Here is a 17238-nt window from a genome sequence, read left to right as displayed (position 1 = left end):
ATGTCTCTACCAGAGGGTCCACTCTTCAGAGCAGAGCTCAGAAGCCTGGCTGCTGTCAGAGTGGGGACCATATGACAAGTGTCTAGACTCTGTAGACTCCTCCTGTCTTTCATGCCTGTGACTCTGTTTTGCCACCTGCATGGTGTTCACCAACTTCTGATTAAGTGCCTGCCATCTCCATCAATAGAAGAGTAGGATAATATGTTCACGAATATATAAAACTACATCCCTGTACCAGTTGAACATGGCAACTCACAGAAGGTGCCTGACCTATCCTGAGAGTTTCTCATACCTTATTCCGGTAGATTTACCTCCTGCTTCGTATTTCTCGTCACAGTACTGTTGATGCATTTATGGAAAGCACTACAATTCCATTATAAATACCACTCCATGTGATTGCTAACACATATTTTTTAATGACCCATTACCAAATTTCTTTTCCACCAAATTATGCAGCATTTTAAAATGAGCTATTTTGTTTTTCTTTCAAGAACTTAATAACATGTTCTCAGATTTTTGTGCAACTTGTATTGTAAAACAGAACAGCCTATTATGTTGTTCTGGCCTTGTCTATGGAAGGACTGTGCCCCTTGCTGGGGTCATTAGTAATTATGGCTGTCAGGTTAGATCATGGGTGAGAGATCCCTTGGACGGGGGACACAGACACTGGGGTTTTAAAGAGAAGCTGAATCTGAATGAAGCCCCTGCTGGATTGGGAGGCAGGAGATAGACATGAACTCTGTAACCTGCTCTACTAGACAGCCAGGTGGGCAGGTGGGGGCAGGTCTCAGGGACCCAGGTCTCATTCATGAAATGATGGGACTTGGTCGCAATCTTGAAGTTGTAAAATAAATGGTCCTGTGGGAGCCTCCATTTCTTCATGGGGAAGGGGTTTTCAACTATGTCTGGTACAGAGTTGGGACTCAGCTGATGATCCTTGTTGAGTCGGCATCCCCTGAGACAAGGAGTTGACTGGACCCAGCAAGTCTGCGCTGCTGAGTGCTGCCTTCTACTGGTCTCGGCAGAGTGGTGCCCGATCCTGAAGCCTGAACAGGGAGGGAACTCAGTGTCTGACCCTGGGAAACAGTGAGGGGTGGTGACAGGGAGCTGATGTTGGTATGTGACTCATTGTTTTTTAGTCATAACTGAGTGATAGGTAATAAAATAGGAACCCTAAGTGGCAGAAAAGAATAAAGAAGTGGAGAAGGTTAAAAAATATTTCTTATGTTTTAACATCTAGCTTCTTATTGGTAGATTTATAGTTTCTTTAAAATTTGGGGCTAGTGTTTTTGACTATGCAAAATAATTGCCATTTTTTAGCATGTGAATGCTTTATAATTAGCTCATTTCTTTCTGGAGAAATTTTTCATTTTGAGGAATATCCAGACTTTTAAATTCAGAATCATGTTTTTAGTCTTTGCAGTACTTTAGAGTCAAGTGTCAGCATTCACTTTTCTTTTTTTTAAGCATTGGCAGTTATTGAAAATTTTCTTAACACTTATGATATGTAAAGACATAATGAACCTGTAAGTCCCTCAAGAATGTGACTTGTTATTGGCACAATGAATACTTTGTCCTCTATTGCATTGGGTGGGGGTACTAGCGCATGTATCTTTATGGTTTTTGTTGTTATTTTGTTCCTTTGGGCTTCCCTGGTGGCTCAGACAGTAAATAAGCTGCCTGTTTTTCTTCAGTAGAAGTACTTTATTATGCTCCATTCAGCCAAGACAGGTAATGTATTTAAATACATATAAAATTGAGGCTTTATCGCTTTGATTCATCATGTCATAATTAACTTATTCCCCTTTTTTTTGTTGTTGTTGTTGGTGGTGGTATTAAATTAGAGCTCTTGCTAAAAATTAGAGCTTGGACCATTATTAATAGCACTTAATTTGCCAGGAGTGACTATTGTATAAAGTGTACCCCTTTGCTTGCTGAGCACTACTGAGGTTCATTCTTTATGAAATGAAAGTGGAGAGGTTAGTGGAGATTTCAAATGATTTGATTAAAGGCCAGGCATGCCAGGAGCTTATGCTGCCACCTTGTGGGGGTTGATTGATGCTTTTGAACTAGGGTGCTGGAGAACACTCTTGAGAGGCCTTGGACAATAAAGAAATCAAACCTGTCAATCTTAAAGGAAATCAGTCCTGAACATTCATTGGAAGGACTGATGCTGAAGCTTCAACATTTTGGCCACCTGATGTGAAGAATTGACTCACTGGAAAAGTCGCTGATCAGATCAGATCAGTTGCTCAGTCATGTCCGACTCTTTGTGATTCCATGAATCGCAGCATGCCAGGCCTCCCTGTCCATCACCAACTCCCGGAGTTCACTGAGACTCACGTCCATCGAGTCAGTGATGCCATCCAGCCATCTCATCCTCTGTCGTCCCCTTCTCCTCTTGCCCCCAATCCCTCCCAGCATCAGAGTCTTTTCCAATGAGTCAACTCTTCGCACGAGGTGGCCAAAGTACTGGAGTTTCAGCTTTAGCATCATTCCTTCCAAAGAAATCCCAGGGCTGATCTCCTTCAGAATGGACTGGATGGATCTCCTGGCAGTCCAAGGGACTCTCGAGAGTCTTCTCCAACACCACAGTTCAAAAGCATCAATTCTTCGGTGCTCAGCCTTCTTCACAGTCCAACTCTCACATCCATACATGACCACAGGAAAAACCATAGCCTTGACTAGACGAACCTTTGTTGACAAAGTAATGTCTCTGCTTTTGAATATGCTATCTAGGTTGGTCATAACTTTCCTTCCAAGGAGTAAGCGTCTTTTAATTTCATGGCTGCAGTCACCATCTGTAGTGATTTTGGGCCCAGAAAAATAAAGTCTGACACTGTTTCCACTGTTTCCCCATCGGCTGGGAACAATTGAAGGCAGAAAGAGAAGGGGATGACAAAGGATGAAATGGTTGGATGGCATCACCGACTCCATGGACATGAGTTTGAGTGAGCTATGGGAGTTGGTGATGGACAGGGAAGCCTGGCATGCTGCAGTCCATGGGGTCACAAAGAGTTGAACACGACTGAGTGACTGAACTGAATTGAACTGTGTAGATTAATAAGACAGTTAAAACCAAGGGTCATGATGAAAACTTATAAATGATTAAAAGCCTCCCAAGCTGGATATTCTATTAAGTGCCTTATATTAATAAGCTTATATGCATTATTCAGTTTGTGTTTCAGGCAGGTGCCTTGTCATTTCTACTACCAAAATTCTGTGGGTGTCTAGAGCTATGTCCTTATGGAAATCTGGTAAAAGAATGAGCCTTGTTAACCCCCAAAGAGATATGTATGATTAGATGAAAAGGCCTCCAGAACTTACTATCTTAAAATAGGAAGGACAAAAATGTGGATTACATTAGCATATCAATGACTATTACATAATTTTCTCTTTATCGAAATGGGCACATTTTTATAAACTTTAATTTGCAGAAATCAGGAACCCCAACCCTACAAGACCTTTTCTTTACTGCCAGACCCGGTGAACTGTTAGCTGTGGTTGGACCTGTGGGTGCAGGAAAGGTAAGTTGTGATGCCTTTTGTCAGCTTGATGCAACACCACTGCCCTTGTTAAATTCTCAGAGTTGAGCCCAGAGCTATGCGTGACACAGTTTGAATTGGGTGTACCTAGAACAGTGTTTCTCAATCTGTGTTCCATGGAATATTAGTTTTGCAAGAAGGTTTCATGGCCAAATAAATCTAGATAAGCACACACTGTGTTTTCTTTCTTGGTGCTTCACATTGCAGAGTTGGGAACCATTGTCAGGAATTTGGACATCTCAGTGAATGAAATTATTGATGTGACAGCTGTTCAGGTTGGATGGAGACAGTGGGGACTTCTTTTCATCACAGTGGCCCCTCTAGGAAGTCTGGAGATGGTGAAGGCTCTTCCAGGAAGCTCTGAGCATTTCCTCATGGGACTTGATGTGATCTTTCTGTGCACGTGTAGTGAATGTTCAGCCACGTGCTGGAGTTAAAGACACAGATGTGAGCCAGATCCCGACGTCTCCACTGTCCATAGGCAAACAGGTTCCAGGGCGAGACAGATACACAGGCAGTTTATCTCAGCCCAGTGTGGTGAGTGCTCTGATGGTGTAGACACAGTTACGTCACTTCTGTGTGTCACAAGAGATTTGAAAGACATGCACTTGCACTTAGTGTCCTGTGTTGTGAAACAATGAAATACAGAAACCTAAATGTGGATGAGTACATGAGAGGGTGATGATTTCCTCTATATGGACTTTTGCTCTTTAGACACAACTCATTTCAGAATTCTTTTAAGTAATCATCTTTGGATATATTCTTCACACATAGCTATTTAAGGATAAGTATTTGTCAAGTGAAGTATATCTGGATGCAGGAACAACTGCACTAAACATCAGATACATGAAATACACATCCTGCTGGGCTGCTCTGCTAGTGAAGGATGTTAAACGTTCTTTGTTTTTGCTGAGTGTAGTGCTTCATTTGGGGGCTTCTCTTGGGCAGAGGAGATTGTTACAGTATTTTATTAATATTCCTTATCAACCATTCATTTGCATTGACCAATAGAGTTATTTTAAATTGCTTTTGTCCAAACTTCCAGGGCTGTACTTTATCCTTGCATTATATTCTAAATGCAAGTGTTCTATTGTGTATCAAGCACCAGGCTGGGGTCAGCTGTGCTATGGGATGTGTTTCATTCTGAGTGCTCCCTGTTCACGCGTGTGTGTTGTCATCTGTTTCAGTCGTCACTGTTACGTGCTGTGCTGGGGGAGCTGCCCCCGAGCCAGGGGCAGGTCAGCGTGCACGGGAGGATCGCGTATGTTTCTCAGCAGCCTTGGGTATTCTCAGGAACTGTGAGGAGTAACATTTTATTTGGGAAGAAATATGAAAAAGACCGATATGAAGAAGTAATAAAGGCTTGTGCTTTGGGAGAGGTGAGTAAGGACTTTTGAGTAGCATGTACTAGAATTTCAAATGACAGACTTGGTTTAAACTATCAGTAGTTTGTTGAAAGTTCTTTCTTTCTTTTTTTTTTTTTTTAAAGTTTGAAAGATTGTTCAGTGTTGTTTAATATTTACACCGGTCTTCTTAGTGAGTATGCAGGCATATATGCTAGTCCTTCAATCCTGATGCCATAAGGACACTCACAGAATGCTTTATTGAGGAGGGGGTTGTTTCACTTTGTGAAGTTTCATTTATTTTTAAATTATTTTCGTAGTGGACAATTACAAAAATTTCTAAAATTAGAGTGTACAGTGTAATGAACCCTCATGTGCCCACTCCCCAGCTTCAACCAGGAGCAGCTGGTTGATGCAGTCTTGCTGCCTCTCTACCCCTGCCCTCTGCCAGCCCCACCCCCACCCCAGGTTATTCTGGAGCAGATCCTAGACCTCAGATTAGTTCATCTGTAAAGCATTCGGCTCAGCTGGTAAAGAGTCTGCTTGCAATGTGGGAGACCTGGGTTTGATCCCTGGATTGGGAAGATCTCCTGGAGATGGGAACGACTACCCACTGCAGTATTCTAGCCTGGAGAACTCCATGGACTCTGTAGTTCATGGGGTTGCAAAGAATCGGACATGACAGAGTGACTTTCACTTTCAAAGCTTCCCTGGTGGCTCAGAGGATAAAGACCCTGCCTGCAGTTCAGGAGATGTGGGTTTGATTCCATGGCTCAGAAGATCCCCTGGAGAAGGGAATGATTACCCACTCCAATATTCTTGCCTGGTGGGCTACAGTCCATTGGGTTGCAAAGAGTCAGACACACTGAGTGACTAACACACAAATATTTTACTAGTTTTTCTCTAAGAGATAGGAGAGCCTTTGGAAAAACATATTATTTCATCTGAAATATAACCCAAATTCCTCAATATTATCAACCTTCTAGTTTATATATTGCTAATCATCTCACTGAGAAGTCTCCTTTACCATTGGTTTGAATCAGACTCCACATGAGGTCTGCCCCCTGCACTTGGTTGGTACCTCCTCAGTCTCTTTCAGTCTCTAGATTTTTCTCTGCACTTGGTTATGACTGGTATTTTTATTTAAAGAAAAGAGAATGCTTTAACATTTCTTCTTAATATTACATTGTTTCACTGGAGGAGAGATTGTTTTCAGAAAAGACTGTGTTTCACAGAAAATGGCAAGGTGAAACTCTGAAATTTAGATGAAATCAGTGAATGAATGGTGAAAACGAAATTACCTGGTAAGACAATATAATCTGGCAAAAAAGGAAGAAAAATGTAAATACTGATAAATACTGTGTTACTCTCTTAGGTTATAAAAATTGAAATGATAGCATTAAAGGGCTTCTCCTCCTCAGGGCCTGTTCAGTGCAGTGTGTTCTTTTGTACTGTAGAAAAAGATTGGGACAATCTTTCAAAGGTGCTGTGTTGAACGCTCCAAACTCCCTTTGTGAAGCAATAGTAATTGTGCCTGAACAATGACTTGAACATCATAGATTGTATCAGATGAGCAGCATTTTGTGATTATGTGAACAAAACAGAATTGCTTGTTTAATGCTCTTGTTTCTTTCCCCTGGGTTGTTGTTAATGGGAGATCTTCTTTTGTGGAAATGATATTGTTACTGAGTCCACTCTTTTCATACTGTGGACTCAGTAACAATATCATGAAGCACAAGCTAGAATCAAGATTGCTGGGAGAAATATCAGTAACCTCAGATATGCGGATGACACCACCCTTATGGCAGAAAGTGAAGAGGAACTGAAGAGCCTCCTGATAAAGGTAAAAGAGGAGAGTGAAAAGGCTGGCTTAAAACTCAACATTCAAAATACTAAGGTCATGGCATCCAATCCCAACACTTAATGGCAAATAGATGGGGAAACAATGGAAACAGTGACAGACTTTATTTTCTTGGGCTCAAAAATCACTGAAGATGGTGACTGAAGCCATGAAATTAAAAATGCTTGCTCCTTGGAAGAAAAGCTATGACTACCTAGACAGTGTATTAAAAAGCAGAGACATTACTTTGCTGACAAAGATCTGTCTAGTAAAGGCTATGGTTTTTCCAGTAGTCATGCATGGATGTGAGAGTTGGACCATGAAGAAAGCAGAGTGCCAAGGAATTGATACTTTTGAACTGTGGTGTTGGAGAAGACTCTTCAGAGTCCCTTGAACTGCAAGGAGATCCAACCAGTTCTAAAGGAAAGCAGTCCTGAATATTCATTGGAAGGACTGATGCTGAAGCTGAAGCTCCAATACTGTGGCCATCTGATACAAAGAACTGACTCATTGGAAAAGACCCTGATACTGGGAGAGATTTAAGGCAAGAGGAGAAGGAAATAATTGAAGATGAGATGGTTGGATGGCATCACTGACTTGATGGACATGAGTTTGAGCAAGCACTGGGAGTTGGTGATGGACAGCACAGCCTGGCATGCTGTAGTCCATGGGGTCTCAAAGAGTTGGACACGACTGAGTGACTGAACTGAACTGAGTCCAAGCTCACTCTGCTCACTGCACCGTAGGCCAATAAGCCTGAGATGAGGTGTTGAGACAAAGAAGTGACTTTATTCAGGAAGCCACTGACAGAGAAGATGGCAGGTTCAGTATCAGTATCAGTATCAGTTCAGTCACTCAGTTGTGTCTGACTCTTTGACAAAACATGGTCCACTGGAGATGGCAATGGCAAGCCACTTCAGTATTCTTGCCTTGAGAACCTCATGAACAGTTTGAGAAGGTGTAAATATAAGATACTGAAAGATGAACTCCCCAGGTCAGTAGGTACCCAGTATGCTACTGGAGATCAGTGGAGAAATAACTCCAGAAAGAATGAAGCTGCTGCTGCTGCTAAGTCACTTTAGTCGTGTCCGACTCTGTGCGACCCCATAGATGGCAGCCTACCAGGCTCCCCCGTTCCTGGGATTCTCCAGGCAAGAACAATGGAGTGGGTTGCCATTTCCTTCTCCAATGCATGGAAGTGAAAAGTGAAAGTGAAGTCGCTCAGTCGTGTCTGACTCTTAACGACCCCATGGACTGCAGCCTACCAGGCTCCTCCATCCATGGGATTTTCCAGGCAAGAGTACTGGAGTGGGGTGCCATTGCCTTCTCCAAGAAAGAATGAAGAGACAGAGCCAAAGCAAAAACAACACCCAGTTGTGAATGTGACTGGTGATGGAAGTAAAGTCCAATGTTGTAAAGAACCATATTGCATAGGGACCTGGAATATTAGGTCCATGAATCAAGACAAATTGGAAGAGGTCAAACAGGAGATGATAAGGGTGAACATTGATGCTGTAGGAATCAGTGAACTAAAATGGAGTGGAACGGGTGAATTTAACTCAGATGACCATTATATCTACTGTTGTGGGCAAGAATCCCTTAGAAGAAATGGAGTAGCCATCATAGTCAACAAAAGAGTCCAAAATGCAGTACTTGGATGCAATCTCAAAAACAACAGAAAGATCTCTGTTCGTTTCCATTCAAGGCAAACCATTCAATATCATGGTAATCCAAGTCTATGTTCTGACCAGTAATGCTGAAGAAGCTAAAGTTAAATGGTTCTGTGAAGACCTACAAGACCTTCTAGAACTAACATCCAAAAAGACGTCCTTTTCATTATAGGGGACTGGAATGCAAAAGTAGAAAGTCAAGAGACACCTGGAATAACAAGCAAATTTGGCCTTGGAATACGGAATGAAGCAGGGCAAAGGCTAACAGAGTTTTGCCAAGAGAATGCACTGGTCATAGCAAACACCTTCTTCCAACAACACAAGAGAAGACTCTACACATGGACATCACCAGATGGTCAACACCGAAATCAGATTGATTATATTCTTTGCAGCCAAAGATGGAGAAGCTCTATACAGTCAGCAAAAACAAGACTGGGAGCTGACTGTGGCTCAGATCATGAATGCCTTATTGCCAAATTCAGACTGAAATTGAAGAAAGTAGGGAAAACCACTAAACCATTCAGGTATGACATAAATCAAATCCCTTATGATTATAGAGTGGAAGTGACAAATAGATTCAAGGGATTAGATCTGATAGAGTGCCTGAAGAACTATGGACAAAGGTTCATGACATTGTACAGGAGGCAGTGATCAACATCATCCCAAGAAAAAGAAATGCAAAACGGCAAAATGATTCTCTGAGGAGGCCTTACAAATAGCTGAGATGTCAGGTTAGCACCTCAAAATAGCCATCTCGTCAGGGGCAGGATGTCACGTTCTTCTGTGAATCAGAGGTGGTTGGACATGAGGAAACAAAGTAAAAAGATAATTTAATTCTTGTGAATATCTTATAAAGCAGCAAGCCTCATGCTGGGAGATATGTTAGTTTCACTTCCTTATAACCCTTCACAGGTGGGCGGGTATAAGATATAAGTTATAAGATATAACCCTATCTTGTTGAGGCAGGCCATTATGCATGCCTGCAGTAACAAAAGCAGAAAGATAAGGATTAAAGTCACAGAAGCAGATCCAGTATGAGTTCAAAATTAACCCTTCCTGGTTACAGTATCAAGGTAGCAGGAATGAGCTGGATTTTTATTAAATGGTGTTTATAATGTGGTGATCCAGTGGTTAAAACTCCATGCTCCCAGTGCAGGGGGCATAGGCTCGATCTTTGGTCAAAAGCTAAGATTCTACATGCCACAGTTCAGTTCAATGCAGTTGCTCAGTCGTGTCCGACCCTGAGACCCCATGAATTGCAGCACTCCAGGCCTCCCTGTCCATCACCAACTCCTGGAGTTCACTCAGACCCATGTCCATTGAGTCAGTGATGCCATCCAGCCATCTCATCCTTTGTTGTCCCCTTCTCCTCCTGCCCCCAATCCCTCCCAGCATCAGAGTCTTTTCCAATGAGTCAACTCTTTGCATGAGGTGGCCAAAGTATTGGACTTTCAGCTTTAGCATCATTCATTCCAAAGAAATCCCAGGGCTGATCTCCTTCAGAATGGACTGGATGGATCTCCTTGCAGTCCAAGGGAGTCTCAAGAGTCTTCTCCAACACCACAGTTCAAAAGCATCAATTCTTCAGTGCTCAGCCTTCTTCACAGTCCAACTCTCACATCCATACATGACCACAGGAAAAACCATAGCCTTGACAAGACAGACCTTTGTTGGCAAGGTAATGTCTCTGCTTTTCATTATGCTATCTAGGTTGGTCATAACTTTCCTTCCAAGGAATAAGCATCTTTTAATTTCATGACTGCAGTCACCATCTGCAGTGATTATGGAGCCCAAGAAAATAAAGTCTGACACTGTTTCCACTGTTTCCCCATCTATTTCCCATGAAGTGATGGGACCGTATGCCATGATCTTCGTTTTCTGAATGTTGAGCTTTAAGCCAGCTTTTTCACTCTCCACTTTCACTTTCATCAAGAGGCTTTTTAGTTCCTCTTCACTTTCTGCCATAAGGGTGGTGTCATCTGCATATCTGAGGTTATTGATATTTCTCCCGGCAATCTTGATTTCAGCTTGTGTTTCTTCTAGTCCAGCGTTTCTCATGATGTACTCTGCATAGAAGTTAAATAAGCAGGGTGACAATATACAGCCTTGATGTACTCCTTTTCCTATTTGGAACCACTCTGTTGTTTCATGTCCAGTTCTAACTGTTGATTCCTGACCTGCATACAGATTTCTCAAGAGACAGGTCAGATGGTCTGGTATTCCCATCTCTTTCAGAATTTTCCACAGTTTATTGTGATCCACACAGTCAAAGGCTTTGGCATAGTCAATAAAGCAGAAATAGATATTTTTCTGGAACTCTCTTGCTTTTTTGATGATCCAGCAGATGTTGGCAGTTAGATCTCTGGTTCCTCTGCCTTTTCTAAAACCAGCTTGAACATCTGGAAGTTCACGGTTCACATGCTGCTGAAGCCTGGCTTGGAGAATTTTGAGCATTACTTTATTAGCATGTGAGATGAGTGCAATTGTGCAGTAGTTTGAGCATTCTTTGGCATTGCCCTTCTTTGGGATTGGAATGAAAACTGACCTTTTCCAGTTCTATGGGCACTGCTGAGTTTTCCAAATTTGCTGGCATATTGAGTGCAGCACTTTCACAGCATCATCTTTCAGGATTTGAAATAGCTCAACTGGAATTCTATCACCTCCACTAGCTTTGTTCATAGTGATGCTTTCTAAGGCCCACTTGACTTCACATTCCAGGATGTCTGGCTCTAGATGAGTGATGACACCATCATGATTATCTGGATCATGCAGAACATGCCACAAGGCACAAGCAAAAATTTAAAAACAATTTAATAGCAAATATATGGACTTTCCTGGTGGCTCAGATGGTAAAGGATCTGCCTGCAATGTGGGAGACCCGGGTTCAATCCCTTGGTCCAAAAGGTCCCTGGAGAAGGGAATGGAACCCACTCCAGTACTTTTGCCTCGAGAATTCCATGGACAGAGGAGCCTGGCACGCTATAGTCCATAGGGGTCGAAAGAGTCAGACACAACTGAGTGACTAACGCTACACTACAAATACTGTGTTTAAAAAGGGGAAGCAAAGGTAAACAGTGAGAACAGCAGCTCCCATTCAGAGTCTACATGCAAATCATTTTCTCTCTCTCACACGTGTGTGTATACACACATAAGAAGGTATGTAAGTTATTCTTTATGAGTGTCCATGATGTTAAATTCCTCATTTTTTTTGTTGGTAAAGCTGAAGCTTGGGGAATGAAACAGCTGTCCTTAACATTTGGAGCTGAAGTTCAGATCTGTTTCTGCACAGATCTAGACTCCATGCTTGTCCTCGGTGTTGTGCTGGCTTGATGAAGTTTAAAAGAAAGAACTTTTTAAAAAGCAGGTGATGGATGAAGGTGGAAGGTGGGATGCGGAATAAATGGATCTTAGGCATTTCCTCTGTACCTTAATCATGTCCAGCTCCTGATGCCCACATCAGACTCCAAAGACCCAGGCCAGGTGTGAATGTTTCTCTCATGACCTTGCCTTTGGTGAAGCTCAGGCCTGTCTTTCTCTCCCACATTTGATCATCTCTGGAGAAGAGCAGCTGTGGGACAGTGGCTACCATTCAGCGTTTTCCTCAGGGGCCATCGTTCTCCCTGGGGGCGATGCTTTGCTGCAGCCACATGGCGTGACTGGACCAGTACCGTAGACAGTGTTCTGAGGCTTCCCTCACCCTGGACCATCCATGCAGCAGATTCTGTGAGAAGGGGCCCTGCAAGACTGGGCTGCACAGCAATTCTTCTGTATGTGATGAGACAAATATTTACAAAGATGGACTGCTCTCCTGTTTGCATGGTCAGGACAGAGATTTGGGGCCCCTTGTGCCCATTCTCTCCTTGGCAGGAAGGTGGCCTAGGGCAGAGGAGTAGTGAGAGGGGAGTCCTGGACCTGGCTGTGTCACTTGCCTGCTGTCACTGTGAACATGTCCTGTTACCTGCCTGAGGTTTCCACAGCACAATGAGAACACTGGTTCAGCGGTTTTCCAAGAGGTTTTGTTGCTGCTCTGAAATGTCCTCTATAACTGATTAGCAATTAGTAAGGGGTTAGCAAGGTCTTTTCAGCACTTGAGAACCATTTAAAGAGTTATGAGAGCCTCTGCTTATCTCCTTTTGGAATCCATGTATCAGTGGATGGACATGAGATGGTCACAGATAGTAGAGGTGTCTAGAGTTATTTTGGGCTTCCTTGGTGGCTCAGTGGTAATCTGCTTGCAATGCAGGATCCCTGGGTCAGGAAGATCCCCTGAAGGAGGGCATGGCAACCTCCTCTAGTACTCTTGCCTGGAGAATTCCATGGACAGAGGAGCCTGGCGGGTTACAGTCCATGTGATCGCACAGTCAGACACAGAAGTGATTAAGCAGCAGCAGTGGCAGCAGAGTTATCTTGGCCTGAAGATACAGAGACTGCACATGTAGTAGAAAAGGTTTGACCGTTAGAGAAAAATAGTCCCGGATAGTAACTCCTGGTGTTTGTCTGAGTCTCTTCTCTTATTATATGGTGGAGGAGTGGGATTACCCTAAAGGCTACAGGCCACGCCTGTGCAATGCAAACAAGTCAGGGTTTCAGTTAATGGTAGCAGCTGTAACTAACACAACCTTTTTCTCTTCATTCATCCATACTTAAATGCATATAAATATTATAAAGATTTCTCCTTACAGTTCTCCCTGTGCTCACATCTGCCTAATCGTGGAGGAAAAAAAATAGTTAAAAACAAAATTTTTTGTATTACATATGTTAAAAACTAGATGTATTAAACTAGATCTAATTGAAGTAAACCTTTAAGGTTATTGAGCTGAAAACTTTTCTGTAATAAAATAGGGAGATATGAAGTAATCATATTGGGAATATCAATTCAGGCTGATGAGATAACTCCAAAGTCCAGGAGTCAGCAGGCTCAGGGATTGAGTCTCAGTTTCTCTGTTTACTAAGAGTGTGATCAGTCACTAGTATCAAGTTATCAATTCCTGTCCTTTTTCCATTTATGGAGGGTTTTCCTACACTTTAGATTCTCACAGCATCCTTGAGTTTAGTGACTCTTGTTTCTGCAGCACATTCTGTAGAAGAGGAAAGTGAGACTTAGGAGATCAAAGGATTTTTTGTATCATGGAGACCCCAGTGTGCCATTTGCTTCCTCCCCAAATTTGCTAAAGTAGAGACAAAGAAATGAGTGCTGCTTGTCTATGCCAAGATCTGTCCAGTGATAAGTACAGGCAGTCTAAAATTTCTAATATAATAACTGTAACTTAAACTTGATTGTTATCTTGTGGTTTTGGGGATGTTCTTGTTATCACTTTTTATTTCCCCAGGTACTCTGGGGAAAATAAACAGATTTGTCTATTTATTTCTTAAATAGTATTCAAATAAAACTTATGATAGATTCCCTGATTCTCAAATCAAATCTTCATATCCTTCTTAACTTTGAGTGTTTTCTGCTTCCGTGGGCAAGCGTCTACTTGGTTTAGCTCATCTGTTCCATGTTCCTTGAGTACACTGTTCCCCTTTAGTTTTTCCTGCCCATCCTGCTTTTTTTTTTTTTTTCACTCCCTTTTCTTGTATAGTTCTTGTCTGTAACTCTGTGATTGGTCTTAAGTATCACTGTGACGACACCAGTCAGGTCTTATTCCTTCTGTGAAAGTGGGAAGCTGACACCATGTTCAGCAAAATTGGAAATTTAGGAAATTTATTCCCTGATAAAACTAGCCCTGTGCCTTCACCATCCTGGCCACTAGCTCTCATACCTGTGTCTCTAGCACAGACCTTCACACTTGCATGTCCAGCTGCACCGTGATATCACCATGATATTATCTCACCTTGTCCAAAAGTGAAGTCTCCTAAACCTACATCCACCATCTTCCCCAACTCAGTATATGGAGATCCTGTCCTTCCCCTTCCTCATGTCTCAGATACCACAGCCCTCCTCTTCTCTTACATCCCACTCCCATCTGGTCAGCAGGTCTTACAGACTCCACCTTCTAAGTGTGTCTGGAGTCTGACCCTGTTGCTCCATTCCTGCTGCTCCCACTCTGGTGGGAGCATCATCTATCCCATAGATTATTCCAGTTGCCTCCTCACTTGTATCCACCCTCACCCATTCCCCCCTTACTGCCTGTTTTCCATAAAGCATAGAAGTGATTCTTTAAAAAACCTCAGACCAGGTCAGTCCTCCCTTCTCCCCCTTCCCCTGTTGCTGGGAGTGCCCCCAGGCTCCTCCTGCTCTGTCTCTGCCCTCGCTCCCCTCATTCTTACTCAGCTCTGCTCTCCTGGCCTCCTTGCTTGTCCTGAACACCTTGGGCATCCCCCCTGTGACCCCTGCACTCGCCCATCCCTCTATGGGGAGCAGCCTCTCCAGGTCTGCCTGAGTCCCTCCTCCTCCCCAGATCTGCTCACACCCCCTCTGAGCAGAGCCCTCACACCCCAGTGTAGACTCACTTCCCTCCTTCACTCTCCATCCCCCTGAGCCTGCTTCCTTTTCCTTCTAGTCCTCAGTATTTGCACTCAGGTTAATTTCTCATATCATCCATCTCCCACCATGGAAAGAAACTCTGGGACTTTGTTTCTTTGTGGCTGAATTCATTGTGCCCTGAATAATGCCTGGTGTATAAGTCAATCTTCAATAAATAAGTGTGAGAATAGTCAAATGCATAAATGCTGTGAAAAACTACAGAATGAAAACAAATGAGAAACCAAAGAGCGTTTATGGTGTTGTTATCCAAGGCTATAGTTTAGTCACTATGAAACATTCCCATTGCTCTTGATCAAATACTTGTATGAAGAGCTGGTACTAAAGGATTAGGAGGATGGGAATTCTCTGGTGGTTCAGTGGTTAGGGCTCCATGCTTTCATGGCTGAGATTGTGGGTTCAGTGCCTAGTCAGAGAACTAAGATCCCACAAGCTACATGGTTTGGCTAAAAAAAAAAAAAATTAGGATGCGATGAAAGTGAAAGTCACTCATTCCTGTCTGACTCTTTGTGACCCCATGGACTATACAGTCCATGGAATTCTCCAGGCCAGAATACTGGAGTGGGTAGCCTTTCTCTTCTCCAGGGGATCTTCCCAACCCAGGGATTGAACACAGGTGTCCTGCATTGGAGGTGGATTCTTTACCAGCTGAGCCACAAGGGAAGCCCAAGAATACTGGAGTGGGTAGCCTATCCCTTCTCCAGCATATCTTCCTGACCCAGGAATTGAACTGGGGTCTCCTGATTGCAGGCAGATTCTTTACCAACTGAACTATGAGAGGAGGAGAATACATTTTAAGTCTTATTCTCTTTCCCTTTTCTTTCTCCACATAGGATTTATGGCTTCTGGAGGATGGAGATCAAACTGTGATAGGTGACAAAGGAACCCCACTGAGTGAAGGACAGAAAGCCCGGGTCAGCCTCGCCAGGTAAATGGGGTTTCAGTTGCCATCCTTCCTCTCCTCCTCCATGGCTCCTAGTGGATGTGAGCATGCAGACCCCACTCACCGGGTGGGCCTTGGTGAAGCAGGATCTTGATTCTTTCTATGGACTCTTGGAATGAACATGGAGTTATTGGACATCATCATGATTCAGAGATGAGCCCCAGGCAGTGTGAAGTGTGTTCCCCTGACATCTCTCTACGTTTTCTAGAGCCATGTATCAGGATGCAGACATCTACCTCCTGGATGATCCATTCAGTTCAGTGGATGCAGGAGTCAGCAGACACTTGTTCAAACGGTGAGTTTGCTCCTGTGTTTCTATCATCTCTGCTTTCCAGGAACCCTGTAGAGATCAGAGAAGAGAGCTCAGGAAAGCCTTTGTGCTTCAGGAGATTCAGCTCATTCTGCCCTGGTGTCCCTCTCCCCGTCTCTTCCTTCCACAGAAGATCCATTGTAGAGAGATCTTGTATCTTCATGAGGTCAATAAAGGACAATACAGCAGGTGCTTCCATTCTGTGGAGACCAGTAGGGTCCGTGCTTTAGGGAGTGAGGGATAGATGGCGGATTCCCCCCTGCAAATTGCAGTTGATGGATCCAGACCCAAGGAATAAGAAAGATGATATACAGTTTTTAAGTCAGAGATCAGGTCTTGGTAACCTGGTACTTGGCTGGCAGTTCTTTTCCTTCATCATTTTTTTTTCTTTTCTTTTTTTCTTTATTTAAATTGAAGGATAATTGCTTTACAGTATTTTGTGGTTTTCTGTTATACATCAAGAAGAATCAGCCATAGTTACATCCATGTCTCCTCCTGCCCAAACCTCCCTCCCATCTCCCACCCCATCCATTCTTTGTCACAGAACCCCTGTTTGAGTTCCTTGAGTCATAAAACAAATTCCCATTGGCTATCCATTTACATTTGGTAATATAAGTTTCCATGTTACTCTCCATACATCTCACCCTTTCCCTCCTTCCCTCAGCCCTGTGTTGTTAGGTCATTTCTATATGTCTGTTTCTCCATTGCTGCCCTGAACTTAAATTCATCAGTACCATGTTTTTAGATTCCATATATATGTGTCAGTATACGATATTTATATTTCTCTTTCTGACTTACTTCACTCTGTATAATAAGCTCTAGGTTCGTCCATCTAATTAGAACTGACTCGAATGCATTACTTTTTATGGCTGAGTAGTATTCCATTGTATATATGTACCACAGCTTCTTTATCTGTTAATCTGTTAACCCTCCATCATTTTTTTAAGGCATATGGGAAGCAAAGTTTTCAGTACTGACTGGAAAGACCCTTGTTTTATGCTTATTATTCTGTATGTTTGAAAATACTTAGTAAAGTCTAGAATTTAAGAATGATTTATTCTACATCAGAGTCTATTCTCTAAGTCTGTAAATCTGTTTCTGTT

At 42.8% G+C, this 17238-nt stretch overlaps 1 protein-coding gene across 3 annotated transcripts in view; it reads left to right on the top strand.

The window, feature by feature from the left end:
- LOC129624676 (ATP-binding cassette sub-family C member 4-like) overlaps positions 1-17238 on the top strand; it is a 169568-nt gene that overhangs the window by 48290 nt on the left and 104040 nt on the right. For all 3 annotated transcript variants that reach the window (XM_055542844.1, XM_055542845.1, XM_055542846.1), the window contains 4 exons: positions 3438-3527; positions 4733-4924; positions 15716-15810; positions 16034-16120. In XM_055542844.1, coding sequence (XP_055398819.1) covers positions 3438-3527; positions 4733-4924; positions 15716-15810; positions 16034-16120 — 464 coding nt within the window. The remainder of the gene's footprint in view (positions 1-3437; positions 3528-4732; positions 4925-15715; positions 15811-16033; positions 16121-17238) is intronic.

This window comes from Bubalus kerabau, chromosome 12 (assembly GCF_029407905.1).
Source record: "Bubalus kerabau isolate K-KA32 ecotype Philippines breed swamp buffalo chromosome 12, PCC_UOA_SB_1v2, whole genome shotgun sequence".
Taxonomy (NCBI): domain Eukaryota; kingdom Metazoa; phylum Chordata; class Mammalia; order Artiodactyla; family Bovidae; genus Bubalus; species Bubalus kerabau.
Note: the sequence above shows the minus strand (reverse complement) of the source record. Positions and strands in the feature narration are given on the sequence as shown.